We start from the raw sequence: 18,849 nt of genomic DNA on the forward strand, positions 1-18,849 counted from the left end.
AAAAAATAAAAGGTCCGTTTTATAATTTGGTGTCTTACTAAGGAGAGGGGTTAGCAGCGGAGCGGGAGTCACAGGAGGCATAGGCGGTACTGGAGTAAGGTGATGCTGCCAGTGGTACAGAGGGAGGACCAAATACTCACTGCATGGCTGCTCTGTGAGGGGCTGGTGACGCCGCTGTGCTGCGTGCGGGGCTGGTGACGCCGCTGTTCTCTGTGCAGGGGGCGGTGAGTCACCGGCCATTCTGAAGGTGAGGGCTTCAAATAATGGCGGACGGACTTGGCGCGTGCGCAGAGAAGAGCTTGAGCTGAGAGCTCTGTCTGCGCAGGCGCTGACTCGCTGCGCCATTATTTGAAGCCCCGACCGCCAACATTTTCAGAATGACCGCGCACCGAGCAGAACAGAGAAGCCGTGCACAGAGCAGAATAGAGAAACCGCGCACTGAGCAGAACAGAGCAAAGTGGCGCCGCCTGATGCACACAACGGTACCATACAGACCAGCGCCGGCAGCACCCACATAGCATTGCCCCTGCCTCCTTTGATCCCTCTTCACAACCCCTGATAAGCTACATTCGGATTTTAAGATGCACCCCTCATTTTCCTCCCAAATTTTTGAGAGGAAAAGTGCGTCTTATAATCCGAAAAATACAGTACATGGCCATTATGGCACTGATGCGAATTTAAATGTATTACTGCAGTGAATAAATCCGATCTCTGAATAATCATAAGCTTTTATGATGTCATCTGTGCACCTGGGTGGGACTTTAGGGGGGGTACAGTCTTTTTTTTCCCACCCCGCTGCCTGCCGCCTGTTTCCTCTACAGGTCACTGTTTCAATCACCTGGCCTACTTTTTTAAATGCTGCCCCTTGATTTTGTCAGGCAGTGTGATTCTAGGGGCGGCAGTGAAGACCCAACCCTCCCCAAAATCCTGCTCGGATGACCTCTTGACCTCACATTTCTTGATTGCAGGTGTGCATTTAATCTGCATCACAGCGCCATGTGCACACGCTGCAGATTAGGTTCAGAAATGTTCTGCACCAGACGCTGTGGCAAAAAAAACCCGTCAAAACCGGATGCAGTTTTGATGCGTTTTTTTTTTTTTTTTTGGGCAATCATGAAAGTCAATAGATGATAAAAACACTGCTAAACCTGACCAATAATTCACTTGCTGCAGATTTATTTCTCATCAAAATCTGTACCAAAACGCACAGTGTGCACAGCAAATCTAAAATCCCATAGACTTTGCTGGCTTCAGGAGAGACATGCAGATTTTTGAAAAACTATCAAAAACCGCAGTGTGTGCACAGGGCCTTATAATTGTGAAGCCTGCTGACAGGTACTCTTTAACTCTTACCATCCCAGTCAGCTGTCTCCAGTCTATTGATCTCTGTACAGCAGATCTGGCCTCTCTCCTCCTTTCTCATATCTTCTGAACAGATGCGTATATAACACCAGCCTCTTGTTTCCCTGTCTAGAGCCTAGTTCTTCTTCAAATGCCCGGTTTTCTGTGTGTGAATAGAGGGATAACAGTGTAGACACCGAACAAACCACTAATGGCTGAATGTTATGGCAAAACTTGTGCTGAGCGTTGTAGTTCTACTATTTACCAGAGCTGAACCAGAAATAAGGAGACTGCACTTCTCTGAACGGCTTAAGAGACGCTTTGAGAATACACCTTTAATGGAATCAGGAATTTTGTTCACTTGATTATTACATTTGCCTTGTGACATGGTGGCCTTCATGGTGGAAGAAACTTTGTTAAAGAGCTTATAGGAACCATTCTTTATTCGCCGCGGTGTTCTTAAGGCCCAGTCACACTAATCAACTTACCAGCGATCCCAACAATGATACAACCTGATGGGGATCGCTGGTAAGTTGCTAGGAGGTCGCTGGTGAGATGTCACACTAAGCGACGCTCCAGCGATCCCACCAGCAATCTGAACTGGCAGGGGTCGCTAGAGCATCGCTACACGTGGAAGCATTCTGCGCTTGGTAACGAAGGTAAATATCGGGTAACCAATCCGATATTTACCTTGGTTACCAGCGCGCACCGCTTAGCGCTGGCTCCCTGCACACCTAGCCACAGTACACATCGGGTTAATTACGCGATGTGTACTCTGCTACGTGTGCAGGCAGCAGGGAGCTGGCTTCTGCAGACGCTGGTAACCACGGTAAACATTGGGTAACCAAGAAGCCCTTCCCTTGGTTACCCGATATTTACCTTCGTTACAAGCATCCGCCGCTCTCACACTGTCAGTGCCGGCTCCCTGTTCCCTGCACTCCTAGCCACAGTACACATCGGGTTAATTACCCGATGTGTACTCCAGCTACGTGTGCAGAGAGCCGGCACTGACAGGGTAAGAGCGGCGGATGCTTGTAACGAAGGTAAATATCGGGTAACCAAGGGAAGGGCTTCTTCCGCAGAAGCCGGCTCCCTGCACATTCAGTTGTTGCTCTGTCGCTGTCACACACAGCGATCTGTGCTTCACAGCGGGAGAGCAACAACTAAAAAATGGCCCAGGACATTCAGCAACAACCGGCGACCTCACAGCAGGGGCCAGGTTGTTGCTGGATGTCACACACACAGCGACATAGCTAGCAAGTTGTGCCTCAGCAGCGATGTTGCTTAGTGTGATGGTACCTTTAGGCTATGTGCGCACTTTGCTTTTTACCTGCTTTTTACCTGCTTTTTCAACTGCAGCGTTTATTGCCAAAATGGTTGTGTTCTGCTTTTCAAGCAAAGTCTATGGGAATTTGGTTTCTTGTCCGCACTTTGCAGTTCAAACTGCAGCCTTTTTGTTGCAGAACTTTGGTCAAAAACTCAGCTTTGCAGGGCAAAACCCAAATGGCAAAAACAATTGTCCTGTTTTTGTTTTTGCCATTTGGGTTTTGCCCTGCAAAGGTGAGTTTTTGACCAAAGTTCTGCAACAAAAAGGCTGCAGTTTGAACTGCAAAGTGCGGACAAGAAAACCAAATTCCCATAGACTTTGCTTGAAAAGCAGAACACAACCATTTCTTTATCGTTCCTTATGGGAGACCCAAACCATGGGTGTATAGCTTCTGCCTCCGGAGGACACACAAAGTACTACACTAAAAGTGTAGCTCCTCCCTCCGAGCATATACACTCCCCGGATGACAAATCCAACCAGTTCAATGCTTTGTGTTCAGGAGGTCACACACACACATGCATCCTCTGATTTTTGATTTCAAAGATTTGGAAGAAAAGCGGGTCCAATCTGGACTCCCGGCATGTCCCTTCTCACCCCACTGTGTCGGCGGTGCTGTTAAGGTTGATTTTACAAGGCTGGAGCCTTCACATGCCGCGCTCCTTCACCATCCCCTGAGGCTCTGGCTTGAAGTGGGAGCCATCACGGTTCTCACTGCTTTGCAGGAGACCGGTCTCCATCCGCAGCCCTGTTCAGGATCCTGCCGGACGGAGCGATGACCCCCCCAGGGACCTGGCACCTGCGTCTCTCAAGCTAAGTACTGAGACGTTATTACCACAGAAAGTGGTCTTTCTAGGGGTCCCTTGTACTTTATTTGTGGGGGAGAATGTGTTATATGTATGTTTTAACATTTCCGGCCGGTTCTTCAGTTTTCACTGGAGAACCGCGCCGATGGTGCCTGCACGCTGGCCGCATGTTTAAATCTAGGCCCCGGCTTCGCCTGAGGCCTAGTTTCGATTCTATGTCAGTCAGTGCAGTGAGACAGGGTGGCTCCGCCCACCGGCTGCTCAGCACAGGGAAGGGACACTCCTCACTGAGGAAAGATTCCCTCCCCTGTATGCCTCATTTGCCCTCCGTCCTGCTCTCAGAGTAGGCCCCGCCCCCTCTCCTCGCTGCGGACGCCATTTTCTCAGCGTTCTAGGGCACAGAGATCAATGTCTGCAAACACATTGTGACAAATGGGGGCCTGGGACAGAGCCCCCAGTTCTGGGGGATCTGGAGGGCACAGAGATGCCCCTATGTTAAACAGTCTGGCAAGCCACAACCTCCGGTTGTGCAGCTGCTTATACACTCTGTTTATATACTCTGCTGGGTTTTTTTTCCGAAAAGCCCCCACTTCTGGGGAATCTGGAGGGCACAGAGATGTTATGTTAAACGGTCTGGCAAGCCACAACCTTTGGTTGTGCTGCTGCTTATATACTCTGTTTATATACTCTGCTGGGGGTCTTTCTGGACAGAGCCCCCACTTCTGCAGCATGTCTCATATCAGTGCAGGGCTGCAAGGCTGTTTTTTATTATGCACCGCATGTTGACTCGTACTGTCTGTACCGAGCACATAACCACATTGTGATGCCTGCTCTGACATAGTGGTGCCTCAGCCTGGAGGCTTATCCCCAGTGGTCCCTCCGGCTGCTCCGGCTCCGGGGTGGAATCCCTCTCTCCAGGGGACAGCTGTCCCGGACACTGCTGAGCATGCATCAGCCCCCTTCTCAGGGCGCTTCTGCTGCTACGGCTCGCTCAGCAAAGCTCACAGAGGATTCTTCATCTGGGAGCCCGTCCTCCTAAAATGGAGACGCAGGGTCCCCTTTCCCTCCTCGCCCCGCGGCTCTGGTTCACGAGCTGACTCGCAGGACAAGGAGGATGCCTTACTGGGGGCTCGGACGCTCTCCATGTACCCCATTGATCTGTCCGAAAGTGACGCAGATGCTAATGATTTGATTGCGTCCATTATATTTGTACTGGACCTCAATCCGCCTGTATCAGGGGAGCACCCCTCTTTGGCAGAAAAGCATCAGTATACCTTGCCTAAGAGAACAAGTAGTGTGTTCCTTATCCACTCCAGCATTCAGGTCACTGTGACCAAGCCCAGAGCCTGTCCTGACAGACGCTTCCCAGAGCGTGGTTCTGATGACTGTTTCCCCCTTCCACCAGTGGTGGTCAAGGAGTGGGCTCATTCACCAAGGGTGGACCCTCCGGTGTCTAGACTTTCAGCCCGGACAGTTGTATCAGTGGCTGACGGCACCTCTCTGAGGATCCCACTGTCCGCCAGGTTGTCCTTCTGGCCAAATCTATATATGAGGCGGCAGGGGCCTCGTTCTCCCCATCTTTTGCAGCAGTGCGGGCTCTCAAAGCCATCTCTGCTTCTCGGGAGGAGATGCATTCCCTCACCAGGGCCTTTATGCCCGAATTGGTTGCCTTAACTTCCAGGCTTCAGTCTTTTCATCCTATAGCTGGAGACTGTCACCGCACTGCGGTGGCCTCGGCTACTTCCCTCGCTATCCGCAGGTTCCTGTGGCTTCGAGAGTGGAAGGCAGATGCTTCTTAAGAAGTTCCTTGCTGGACTCCCTTTTGCTGGGACCAGTCTATTCCGTGAACAACTGGATGAAATTATTAAGGAAGTTTTTGGCAGGAAGAGTACTTCCATGCCACAACCCAGGAAACCTTCCAGGGCAGGAACCAGTCGAGGTTTCGTTCCTTTCGTTTCCTCTAACTGGTCGTCCTCTAAGCCCTCGGCCTCGTCCACTAACTCAGCCAAGGTCCGTAAACCAACTGGCGCATGAAGCCGCGTCCTAAGTCGGCAGGAGCTGCTGCCACCAAGGCAGCCTCATCTTGATTATCTGGCCGCGCCAGTAACGTCCTTGGTCGGTGGCAGGCTCTCCCTCTTGGGCGACGTGTGGTTTCAACACGTCTTCGATCAGTGGGTGTGGGTTACCATCTCCCACGGCTACAGAATAGAATTCTATTCAGCCGCCAAACAGATTTTTTCTGACAACTCCCCCCTGCTCCAAGGCCGCCGCGTTCTCACAGGCCGTGGCATTCTTGCAGGCCAATGGAGTAATTGTACCAGTTCCCGACTGGGAACGGTTCTGAGATTTCTACTCAAATCTCTTCCTAGTCCCCGAAAAGGACGGTGCTTTCCGACCTGGATCTCAAGCTTCTCAACAAGCATGTTCAGGTGCGGCAATTTTGCATGGAATCTCTGCGATCAGTCAATGACCCAAGGAGATTTCTTAGCATCCATCGACATCAGAGATGTCTCTCTGCATGTGCCATTCGCAGTTTCACACCAGCGTTGGCTACGTTTTGTAATCGGAGAGGAACATTTCCAATTCGTGGCTCTCCCCTTTGGGTTAGCCACGGCCCCTCGTGTATTCACCAGTTGCGGTTCTGCTCCTCCAGGGGTTGGTAGTGATTCCTTACCTGGACGCCCTTCTAGTCAGGGCTTCATCCAGTGCAGACTGTCAGCGGAGTGTCTCGCTCACTCTCGCCACGCTTGCAAGTCCACTCTGACCCCGACCCAGGAACTTACGTACCTAGGGATGCAATTCGAGACTCTGCTGGCACTTGTGAAGCTGCCCTTAGTCAAACAGCAGTCTCTTCATCTGGCGGTTCGCTCTCTGCTGAGGCTCCGCCGTCATTCCATCAGGCACCTCATGCAGGTGCTGGGTCAGATGGTGGCGTCAATAGAAGCGGTTCCCCTTGCCAGTTCCATCTGCGTCCCCTGCAGCTGGACATTTTCCGCTGTTGGGACAAGGGACTTCTTCCTTGCACAGGCTGGTGGCTCTGTCGCCACAGACCAGGAGCTCTCTTTAAGTGGTGGCTTCGGCCCCTCTCTCTGTACCAGGGACGCTTATTTCTGGCCCCGTCATGGGTGATTCTCACCACGGATGCCAGTCTATCCGGCTGGGGAGCAGTGTTTCTCCACCTCCGAGCACAGGGCACTTGGACTCCGTCCGAATCAGCCCTCTCGATCAATGTGCTGGAAATCAGGGCTGTAGTCCTAGGACTCGCAGCCGCCTAGCAATGTTGGAAGTTCAACATATCCTTCAGTGGACGGAGGACTCCAAGTCCACCATATCCGCAGTCCACATCCCAGGCGCAGAAAACTGGGAGGCAGATTATCTCAGCCGTCAAACCGTGGACAGCGGCGAGTGAGCCCTGCATCCGGCAGTGTTCCGGTCAATTTAGCAGGCGGGGCACTCCGGGAGTGGATCTAATGGCATCCCGGCACAACAACAAGGTCCCGGTTTACGTGGCTCGCTCCCACGATCCTCAGGCCTTGGCAGCGGACGCGCTGGTTCCAGATTGGTCCCAGTTCCGTCTGGCCTACGTGTTTCCCCCTCTAGCTCTCTTGCCCAGAGTCCTGTGCAAGATCAAAATGGAGGGCCGTCGGGTCGTACTCATCGCCCCAGGCCCAGGCGAGCTTGGTTCCCAGACCTGCTCCGTCTGTTCGTAGAGGTGCTGTGGCATCTCCCGGACCGGCCAGACGTTCTCTCAGAGGGTCCGTTTTCCACAACAATTCTGCGGCTCTCAGATTGACGGCGTGGCTCTTGAGCCCTGAATCCTTACGGCTTCAGGCATTCCTTCCGAGGTCATCTTCACTATGACTCAGGCTCGGAAGTCTTCCTCGGCCAGGTTTTACCTCAGGACTTGGAGAATTTTCCTGTCCTGGTGTCGTTCTTCCGGCCATGCTCCTTGGCCGTTTTTTCCTTGCCGACCATCCTGTCCTTTCTACAGTCCGGCCTGCAGCTAGGTCTGTCCCTCATTCCCTCAAGGGACAGGTCTCGGCTCTGTCAGCGGCGTATCGCCCGACTGGCCCAGGTGCGCACCTTCATGCAGGGCGCATTTCACATCATTCCACCTTACCGGCGGTCTCTGGATCCCTGAGACCTTTCTTTGGTCCTCATGGCCTTACAGAAACCCCCCTTTGAGCCTCTTAGGGAGGTTTCATTGTTTAGTCTTTCACAGAAAGTGGTTTTTCTGGTGGCCATAATTTCTCTCAGGAGAGTCTCTTATTTGACTGTGCTCTCTTCGGAGTCACCCTTTTTGTTTTTTTTCACCAAGACAAGGTGGTTCTCCATCCAACTCCGGGCCTTCTCCCTAAGGTGGTGTCTCCGTTCCACCTTAACCAGGACATTTCATTGTCTTCCCTTTGTTCGGCCCCTGTGCATCGCTTTGAGAAAGCGTTGCATGCTTTAGATTTGGTGCGGACGCTCCGGATCTATGTGTCACGCACCGCTGTTTTTTTAGGCGGTGCACCTCTCTTTTTGTGCTGACCACAGGTCAGCGCAAGGGTCTCTCGGCTTCTAAACCGACCCTAGCTCATTGGATTAGGTCGGCCATATCCGATGCCTACCTATGTTCTCAGATGCCTCCCCCGCCAGGGATTAAGGCGCACTCGACCAGAGCTGTCGGTACCTCTTGGGCTACGGCTCAGCAGGTCTGTCAGGCTGCCACTTGGTCTAGTCTGCACACCCTTTCGAAGCACTACCAAGTGCATGCTCATGCTTCGGCAGATGCGAGCTTGGGCAGACGCATCCTTCGGACGGCTGTCGCCCATTTGTGAAGTTAGGTTTCGCCTACTTCTCAGTTTCTGTTTATTTCCCACCCATGGACTGCTTTGAGACGTCCCATGGTTTGGGTCTCCCATAAGGAACGATAAAGAAAAAGAGAATTTTGTTTACTTACCGTAAATTCTTTTTCTTATAGTTCCGACATGGGAGACCCAGCACCCTCCCTGTTGCCTGTTGGCAGCTTTCTTGTTCCGTGTGTTTTCACCGGCTGTTGTTGTAGACAGAAGTTCCGGTTATTCCGGGTTTTACTCTATCTCTACTTATGGGTGGATGTCCTCCTTCAGCTTTGGCACTAAACTGGTTGGATTTGTCATCCGGGGAGTGTATATGCTCGGAGGGAGGAGCTACACTTTTAGTGTAGTACTTTGTTTGTCCTCCGGAGGCAGAAGCTATACACCCATGGTTTGGGTCTCCCATGTCGGAACTATAAGAAAAAGAATTTACGGTAAGTAAACAAAATTCTCTTTTTTGGCATTAAACGCTGCAGTTGAAAAAGCAGCAAAAAAGCAGGTAAAAAGCAAAGTGCGCACATAGCCTTAGACTGGATTTTGAGAATGCTAATTTCCTTGGATGAAAGCCTCCACACCCTAGTGGCCTTGGGATGCTTTAGTGTCGTGACACAGGGCTCCTAATAGCACTGACATTTTCCTCTACAGACAATCATTCTTCAGGCTTTCTCAAACGGTCGGAAGGGGGCTTTGTCAGAGAAATAACTTTTAACCCAGTATTCCTAACATTACAGCAGTCCGCTTATGTCCAATTCCAGTACTTGCTGCAAAGTTATTTTCACTGTTTACATACAGTACGAACCACTGTCTGTCCTATGGGCTATTCTAAGATAGCAATGTCCGGCCTGCTTATCACAGCGCCACTCTTCTGTGCAGGAGTAAGCACCTACATCCCACACTGCGAGAACGAGAGTCATGACATCTGTTGGCTAGAGCCAGCATGCTGCCTACTTAAGTGCAGCCCAGGGTCCTTGTGTTTAAAAAGCAAAGTCCTCTAAGGCTGTGTGCGCACGTGTGCTTTTTCTTTGTCGCTCCATTGGGAGACCCAGACAATTGGGTGTATAGCTTCTGCCTCCGGAGGCCACACAAAGTATTACACTTTAAAAAGTGTAACCCCTCCCCTCTGCTATACACCCTCCCGTGCATCACGGGCTCCTCAGTTTTTATGCTTTGTGCGAAGGAGGCACACATGCACGCATAGCTCCACAATTTAGTCAGCAGCAGCTGCTGACTATATCGGATGGAAGAAAAGTGGGCCCATATAGGGCCCCCGGCATGCTCCCTTCTCACCCCACTCTGGTCGGCGGTGCTGTTAAGGTTGAGGTACCCATTGCGGGTACATAGGCAGGAGCCAACATGCTGTTTTCCTTCCCCATCCCTGCAGGGCTCTGGGTGAAGTGGGATCCATAATCGGTCTCCAGACACTGGGACCGTGCTCCCTCCGCAGCCCCTGGGGAATCTGCTGGACAGGAGCTGGCTATCGTCAGGGACATGGCCCTGCTACTGTGAGGTACTCCGTGTCCCCTTGGGGACGGCGCATGGAGCGCTTGTGTCATAACACGCTGCAGCACTGCTGGGCGTGTTAGTGCGCCGGGACTACCGCGCTGACCGCGCTTGTTTGCCGGCCGCGCTTATAACTCTAGTCCCCGGCTTCTGCGGCCTAGTACCGCATATTCCCACCCCCGGGCCTGCCAGTCAGGGGAAGGGAGGGACGCTGCACTGGAAGATTCCCGCACTTTCTAGGGCGAGGTGCTCTGTGTCCCCGTTGGGACGGCGCATAAAGCACCTTGGGCCCAGACGCTGCAGCGACTGCGGCGTGCGTATGGGTCCGGGACTACCGCGCCGACCGTGCACTGCCGGCCGGCCGCGATTTTAACTTTAGTCCCCGGCTTTTGCGGCCTAGTATGGGATTCTCCCGCCCCCAGGCCTGCCAGTCAGGGAAAAGGGCGGGACGGTCGGTATGACGCCGACAGTGAGGGCTGGAGTACACTGAGCTGTCCTCCGCCCCCCTCACTACCCACGCTGGGGCACCAGATTCCCGCACTTTTTGTGACTACGCCCACGCCTCCCTCCTCCTCAGAGAACGCCGTCAGCCATGTTTTCAGCAACTTCTGGCTGCAGCTGAGGGAGACCCGGGGCAGAGAATCTGGTGGCCACAAGCCACATCCGCAGCCCCTGGGGGAATCTGCCGGACAGGAGACGGAGTATCGTCAGAGACATGGCCCTGCATCTACAGGTACTCTGTGTCCCCGTTGGGACGGTGCATGAAGCACCTTGGCCTCAGACGCAGCTGCGACTGCGGTGTGGATTTTTTGTCCGGGACTACCGCGCCGACCGTGCCTGTTTGCCGGCCGCGGTTTTTACTTTAGTCCCCGGCTTTTGCGGCCTAGTATGGGATTCTCCCGCCCCCAGGCCTGCCAGTCAGGGAAAAGGGCGGGACGGTCGGTATGACGCCGACAGTGAGGGCTGGAGTACACTGAGCTGTCCTCCGCCCCCCTCACTACCCACGCTGGGGCACCAGATTCCCGCACTTTTTGTGACTACGCCCACGCCTCCCTCCTCCTCAGAGAACGCCGTCAGCCATGTTTTCAGCAACTTCTGGCTGCAGCTGAGGGAGACCCGGGGCAGAGAATCTGGTGGCCACAAGCCACATCCGCAGCCCCTGGGGGAATCTGCCGGACAGGAGACGGAGTATCGTCAGAGACATGGCCCTGCATCTACAGGTACTCTGTGTCCCCGTTGGGACGGTGCATGAAGCACCTTGGCCTCAGACGCAGCTGCGACTGCGGTGTGGATTTTTTGTCCGGGACTACCGCGCCGACCGTGCCTGTTTGCCGGCCGCGGTTTTTACTTTAGTCCCCGGCTTTTGCGGCCTAGTGTGTTAAACTCCCGTCCCTGAGCCTGCCAGTCAGGGAGAAGGGCGGGACGGTCGGTATGATGCCGACAGTGAGGGCTGGAGCACACCTCGCTGTCCTCCGCCCCCCTCACTGATCACTATAGGCCACCAGATTCCCGCACTTTTGTGACTACAGGGACAGAGCCCTGCATCATAACGTACTCTGTGTCCCCTGAGGGACGGTGCATGCAGCATCTGTGTTACAAACGCCGCAGCGGTTGCTGACTGGTTTGTGAGACTGGGACGACCGCGCCATGTCTGCCGGCCGCGTTTTTAAATTTAGTCCCTGGCTCTTACGGCCTAGTGCCATATACTCCCGTTCTCGGGCCTGCCAGTCAGGGGTAACGACGGGACGGCCGACTGGACGTCGGCAGGCAGGGCTGGAGCATACGTTGGTATCCTCCTTCCCCCTCACTGAGCACTGGGGGGCACCAGTTTTTCAGGTGCTGTCCCCCCCTTGGTGCCGCAGTGTATATATATATTTATATAGTATATGATCTCACTGTTCGGCAGCATTATTTGTTTTTGGCTGTATACCCTCACTGATTACTCTGCGGACAACATGCTGTTGTCTGCTCTTAAAGAGTAAGGGTGCCTAGCCACTGGCTTATTTTACAACCGGTACCTCTTGTGCGGCTATATTACGGGCACTGCACAGATGACAGCGACAGAGTTTCCATGATGAAATCAGCAAATCTCTGAATAGCTTTCACATCACAGGACTCTGTCTATGGACAGGGGGTCTGCTAAGATACTGGAAGCCTTGCAGTCCAGACCGATACCACAGGGCCAGGGAGCTGTGAGTTCATCGCTCCCGGGTCCCTCTGAGTCGGTACAACATCCTGGGGTAACACCCAGATCCCACGGTGAGAACTCCGTCACGGATCGCGGCCTATGATAGGCTAAGCGGGCCCGCTGGGAACCTTCCCCGACTTCATCAGGAGTGCGTGTTTCGATCACTCTAACTCCATAGGGGCCGTCCAGTAGCACAGAACTTGACGGACAAGCGCTTACTAAGCGCCTTATTGACACGCGTTACCCTTTTCCCCCCTGACGTGCTTAACGGTTGGGCTCAGTGTCACAGGGTGGATCCTCCAGTCTCTAGGCTGGCGGCTAGATCCGTAGTATTAGGGGCAGATGTCCATCTCTCACGAATGCCACTGACAGGCAAATAACGCTTATGATGAAATCCATCTATGAAGCCATAGTCGCATCTTTTGCTCCAGCCTTCGCAGCCGTGAGGGCACTCCAAGCTATCTCAGCTTCTCCGGCTGAGATTATTGCGGTTGCACATAACTCTGCCACGCAGGTTGTGTCCTTCACTTCTCAGGCGTAGGTTTTTTCGTTCTACGCCATGAACGCCGTTCCTGGACTCTGCGAGCTGTACAGCGGTAGCATCCACCAATTCAGTGGCAGTCTGCAGGGCCATGTGGCTACGTGAATGGAAGGCAGGCTCTGCTTCCAAGAAGTTCTTAACCGGTTTGCCATTTTATGGCGACCGTTTGTTTGGCGAGCAATTGGATGAAGTTACTAGACAGTCTCGTCCTTGCCGCAGTCCAAGACCGATGGGTGAGAGACATTCTGTCTCACGGTTACAGGATACAGCTCGGCTCTCGTCCTCCGACTCGTTTCTTCAGAACATCTCCGCCCCCAGAGTGAGCCGATGCACTTTTTCAGGCGGTGAACACTCTGAAGCCTCGATGTCACAAGGAGACTTCCTACCATCAATTGACATGAAGGATGCTTATCTCCATGTGCCGATCGCACCCGAGCTTCAACGCTTTCTGCGTTTCGCCTTCAGGGATGAACACCTTCAGTTCGTGGCACTGCCATTCGGCCTGGCGACAGCCCCACGGGTCTTCACCAAGGTCATGGCAGCAGTGGTGGCGGTCCTACAGGGCCACTCGGTGATCACTTACCTAGACGATCCTCTAGTCAAGACACCCTCCTGGGTGGCATGTCAACACAACCTGACCATTCGGGTTCGGGTAGATCATCAACATTCCAAGGTCAAAGCTGACACCGACCCAATCACTGACTGACTTATCTCGGGATGGAGTTTTATACTCTCTCAGCGATAGTGAAGCTTCCGCTGCATAGTCAGCGTTCACTACAGACAGGGGTGCAATCTCTCCTTCGGGCCCAGTCACCCCTTGAGGCGCCTCATGCACTGTCCCAGGAAGATGGTGACAGCAAGGGAGGCAGTTCCCTTGCGCAGTTTCGTCTGCGTCCGATTCTTTCGGACACCGCAAATGGGACAGGAGGTCGACGTCCCTAGACAAGAACGTCTCTCTTTCCCTTGCAGCAAAACCTCTCTTCAGTGGTGTCTTCTTTCCACTTCCTGGGCGAAGGAAAAATCCTTCCGGCCCCCAGCCGGGGCTGGGGTCACGACGGACGCGAGCCTGTCAGGGTGGGGAGCGGTCTTCCTCCACCACTCGGCTCGGGGAACCTGGACTCCGACAGAGTCCTCCCCTCGGTTAAATGTTCTGGAGATAAGGGCAGTGGATTTAGCCCTAAAGGTGTTCCAGCGGTAGCTGGACGGCAGGCAGATCCGAATTCAGTCGGACAACGCCAAGGCAGTTGCGTACATCAACCACCAGGGCGGCACACGCAGTCGTCAAGCCTTCCGAGCAGTTCGGCAGATGCGGCTGTGGGCGGAAGCCACAGCCTCTAACTTCTCCGCAGTTCACATCCCGGGCGTAGAAAACTGGGAAGCAGATTTTTCTCAGTCGCCAGGGCATGGACACAGGGGAATGGTCTTCACCCGCACGTGTTTCTAGAGATCTGTTGCCGTTGGGGAACGCCGGACGTCGATCTAATGGCGTCTCAGCACTACAACAAAGTCCCGGCATTCAGGGCTCGGTCCAAGGAGCTCAGAGCTCTGGCGGCAGACGCGCTAGTTCACGACTGGTCGCACTTTCGACTGCCTTATGTATTTCCTCCTCTGGCACTACTGCCCAGAGTGTTACGCAAGATCAGGTCAGACTGTCGCCGCGCCATCCTCGTTGCTCCAGACTGGCCGAGGTGATCGTGGTACCCGGATCTGTGGCACCTCACGGTGGGTCAACCGTGGGCACTCCCTGACCGACCTGACTTGCTGCCTCAAGGGCCATATTTCCTTCGGACTTCTACGGCTCTAATCCTCACTGTGTGGTGGCTCCTAGCGTCATCAGGGATATCTCCAGATGTCATTGCCACCATGAGACAGGCCAGATCTATCACAGGACTTGGATGATCTGCTTATCCTGGGGCTCTGATCAGGGTTTTACTCCCTGGCCGTTTGCCTTGCCCACTTTCTTTCGCAAAGGGTGGCCTTCCTAGTGGCAGTCACATCACTCAGACGAGTATCTCAGCTGGCAGAGCTGTCATGCAAAGCCACCTTCCTGGTGTTTCACCAGGATAGGGTGGTTCTACATCCGGTCCCGGCCTTTTCTCCCTAAGGTATCCCCGTTTCGTCTTACCCTCTTTGGGTCCGCATCCAGTTCACCAATGTGAAAAGGATTTGCATTTATTAGATCTGGTGAGAGCACTCCGGCTCTACATTTCTCGCACGGCGCCCCTGCGCCGGTCTGATGCGCTCTTGTCCTTATCGCGGACCAGAGTAAGGGATTTCAGGTTTTCAAGACAACCTTGGCTCGGTGAATCAAGGAACCGATTCTTGAAGCATACCGTTCTTTTGGGCTTCCGATTCCTGCAGGGCTGAAGGCCCATTCTACCAGAGCCGTCGGTGTCCTGAACATTGCGACACCAGACTACGGCTCGGCAGGTGTGTCAGGCGGCTACCTGGTCGAGTCTGCACACTTTCACGAAACACCATCAGGTGCAGGCCGATGATTCGGCAGATGCCAGCCTAGGTAGGAGAGTCCTTCAGGCGGCAGTTGCCCACCTGTAAGAGGGGGCCGTTTTTCGGCTCTTTTCATCAAGGTATTCTTTTACCCACCCAGGGATTGCTTTTGGACATCCCAATTGTCTGGGTCTCCCAATGGAGCGACAAAGAAGAAGGGAATTTTGTTTACTTACCGTAAATTCCTTTTCTTCTAGCTCCTATTGGGAGACCCAGCACCCGCCCCTGTTCCCTTCGGGCTGTTGTTCTTTTGTGTACACATGTTGTTCATGTTGAATTGTTCTTTTGGTCCATGGTTTCAGTTCTCCGAACATCCTTCAGATTGAATTTACCTTAGGCCAATTTATAAGTTTCCTCCTTCCTGCTTTTGCACCAAAACTGAGGAGCCCGTGATGCACGGGAGGGTGTATAGCAGAGGGGAGGGGTTACACTTTTTAAAGTGTAATACTTTGTGTGGCCTCCGGAGGCAGAAGCTATACACCCAATTGTCTGGGTCTCCCAATAGGAGCTAGAAGAAAAGGAATTTACGGTAAGTAAACAAAATTCCCTTCTTCTTCTAGCTCCATTTGGGAGACCCAGCACCCGCCCCTGTTCCCTTCGGGCTGTTGTTCTTTTGTGTACACATGTTGTTCATGTTCAATTGTTCTTTTCGTTATGGTTTCAGTTCTCCGAACATCCTTCGGATTGAATTTACCCCAGACCAATTTATAAGTTTCCTCCTTCCTGCTTTTGCACCAAAACTGAGGAGCCCGTGATACACGGGGGGGTGTATAGGCAGAAGGGGAGGGGCTTTACACTTTTAAGTGTAATACTTTGTGTGGCCTCCGGAGGCAGAAGCTATACACCCAATTGTCTGTGTCTCCCAATTGGAGCTAGAAGAAAAGGAATTTACGGTAAGTAAACAAAATTCCCTTCTTTTCATGCTTTTACGCTGCGTTTTGCACTGCAGCGCAAAAGCATGCGGCCTGCGTCTATGAAGATTGTGCATAATTCATCCGCACGTTGCATTTTATAACGCAGCGTTTTGGCCTCTGAAATATTTTGCCAAAACGTTGCGTTTTAAAAAGCAACATGTCACTTCTTTTTGTGCGTTCTGGATGCTTTTCCCCCTCTGCCTATGGCAGAGCAGGCATCCAGAACGCATGAATTCTGCATGCACAATGTTTCAAAACGCAGCTTTTCGGCTGCGTTTTGAAACGCACATGCAGTGACTTAAACGCTGCGGAATAGAGCGCAGACGTACGCACATACCCTAAGGCGTTTAATACCGAGGAGTGCAATGCGAGCAAATCTCGCATTGCACTCTGACCAATGTTGTTCAGTGAAGCAGAGCAAATCTGCGATTTTTATTGCTTTTTTTTTTTTTCATGCAAAATCGGCATGAAAATAAATTTGTAGCATTGCTGCGTTTGGCAGCATATATCAGATCATGCCATCCGTGTGCAGTCCGAAATACATGCCGAGACAATGGAGAAGATGAAGAGATTCCTCTCTCCTTCTCACCTGTGATCCAATTCTCTCATGCAAGGGAATCTGATCACAGTGAATGACACTCGGACTCGCGCTCGCAGCAGAGTTTGAACCAAGTATCATTAGCATATTGCATCCTATGAGCCGAGTGTCACTAGTATATTGCGTCCGACGCAAGTGTGACTCCAGCATAAAAGTCAATTAGAAAAGCTATTATGTTGTTATACTATGTTAGTCCTGCCTGATAATAGTTTGACATTGGTGATAAGCTTTAAGGAAAAAATCGTTAAGGGTAATCTGTCAATATATTGTTGCCACCTACTCTGATAGCAGCATAATGTAGGGACAGAGACTCTGATTAAAGCTGTGTACTGCGCTGTTTAGTGTAGTTTTGATAAAATCACTCTTTAATCAGTAGTAGCTTATCATTACAGGACTACTTGACGTGCTATAGGTAGTCCAGCTATCCATGAGCTCTGTATAACTGCTAGATCTTCAGCAGAGAATGTTTTTTTTCAAAATGACAGCACACAGCTTAGTAAGTGACACATCGTTGGAATCAGCGTCTCTGCCTCTACATTATGTTGCTCCCAAATGACGTAGCTAAAACCTGGTGACAGTCCCTTGTAATTATTATTATTTATTATAGTGCCATTAATTCCATGACGCTTTACAAGTGAAAGAGGGTATACGTACAACAATCATTAACAGTACAAAACAGACTGGTATAGGAGGAGAGAGGACCCTGCCCGCGAGGGCTCACAGTCTACAGGGAAGGGGTGATGGTACAATAGGTGAGGACAGAGCTGGTTGCGCAGTGGTGTACTGGTCTGAGGGTTATTGTAGGTTGCAGGCTTGTTGGAAGAGATGGGTCTTTAGGTTCCTCTTGAAGCTTTTCACGGTAGGGGAGAGTCTGATGTGCTGAGGTAGAGTATGGGGGAGGCACGGGAGAAATCTTGTACGCGATTGTGGGAAGAGGAGATGAGAGGAGCAGAGAAGGAGATCTTGTGAGGATCTAAGATTACGTGCAGGTAGGTATCAGGAGACTAGGTCACAGATGTAGGGAGGAGAAAGGTTGTGGATGGCTTTGTAGGTCACGGTTAGTGTTTTGAACTTGAGTCGTTGGGCGATGGGAAGCCAGTGAAGGGATTGGCAGAGAGGAGAGGCCGAGGAATAGCGAGGGGAGAGGTGGATTAAGCGGGCCGCAGAGTTCAGGATAGATTGGAGGGGTGCAAGAGTGTTAGAAGAGAGGCCACAGAGCAGGAGGTTGCAGTAGTCGAGGCGGGAGATGGAGGGCATGTACTAATATTTCTGCTGATTCTTAGTTAAGGAAAATAAGTGCAAACTTTTAAGTGTGTTTAGTGGCCTCATTAAGGCTTACGTCAGAAACCCCCCTTAAAACAGGATTCAGACGTGCTGACAGAGCCATTGGCTATAATGGTGCAGACTGAGTCAGTGTGCACTACCTGCACCAATTTGGACGTATAGGTAGTCGTATGTTGCATCTGATTGCCTGCCCCCAGTAAGTGTATAACTCTGAAAAAGATGCACAACAGAGCACACGGCGACTCCGTCTGCACCATTATAGTTAATGCATATGTCTGTATTCTGTTTTGCAAGGGGGGGGGGGGGTTCAGACATAAGTCCTGACAGGGCCACTGAATGTGGGACTCTTAGATATCCGGCAGCAGCCAATAACTGATGCGATCAAAGCTTGTGCTAGTCATTGGTTGTGACTGATATTGCTAATTAGCCACGCTCGCTGTAGGACGCTCTGCGTGGCTTTGTTTATTTTTGATCAGCTCCTCTTTGGTTCAACTTTATTTTTATCTTGCTTATTATTTTTCCTACAAAGGTGTGGCTGAATTATTTAGCACCCCAAAAAATACCAAGCAAAGGAAAAGTAATCGGCTGGAAAGCTCGAAGACGGACACTCCTAGCTCCGTGGTTGTGGAGGTGTCGGTGATGCAGACTCCAGAGGAATCAGGTCAGTGTTCAGATTGATATTGCTGCAGTTGGTGCAAATGTAGTGACTCCAAAATAATGTCGTGTGATTTACACGCCTCGCTGATTGCAAATTTACAAGACTCTTGCGATTGACAAAATATTAGTCTGATGCTTAGCTTATCAAACTCTACAGACCTGGCTGCTCATATGCCCCAGAGCTATGGGGTACTCGGTCCCGGGCCGTATATGTACAGGGATGCTGTGTCACGGTTATGTAATGGCCGATGCCCGGTTGCTTTTTAAAGGGGAATATATACAGCGGATAAGAGTTTATATTGTGACGCCATTTGCGGTTATGGTGATGGAACCGCCGCTGCACAGTCTGT

At 52.0% G+C, this 18,849-nt stretch overlaps 1 protein-coding gene across 3 annotated transcripts in view; it reads left to right on the forward strand.

The window, feature by feature from the left end:
• The window catches only part of MKI67 (marker of proliferation Ki-67), a 290,198-nt gene that overhangs the window by 184,589 nt on the left and 86,760 nt on the right, over nt 1-18,849 (forward strand). For all 3 annotated transcript variants that reach the window (XM_075348448.1, XM_075348449.1, XM_075348450.1), the window contains one exon: nt 18,372-18,503. In XM_075348448.1, coding sequence (XP_075204563.1) covers nt 18,372-18,503 — 132 coding nt within the window. The remainder of the gene's footprint in view (nt 1-18,371; nt 18,504-18,849) is intronic.

Source organism: Anomaloglossus baeobatrachus, chromosome 5 (genome assembly GCF_048569485.1).
Source record: "Anomaloglossus baeobatrachus isolate aAnoBae1 chromosome 5, aAnoBae1.hap1, whole genome shotgun sequence".
Classification (NCBI taxonomy): domain Eukaryota; kingdom Metazoa; phylum Chordata; class Amphibia; order Anura; family Aromobatidae; genus Anomaloglossus; species Anomaloglossus baeobatrachus.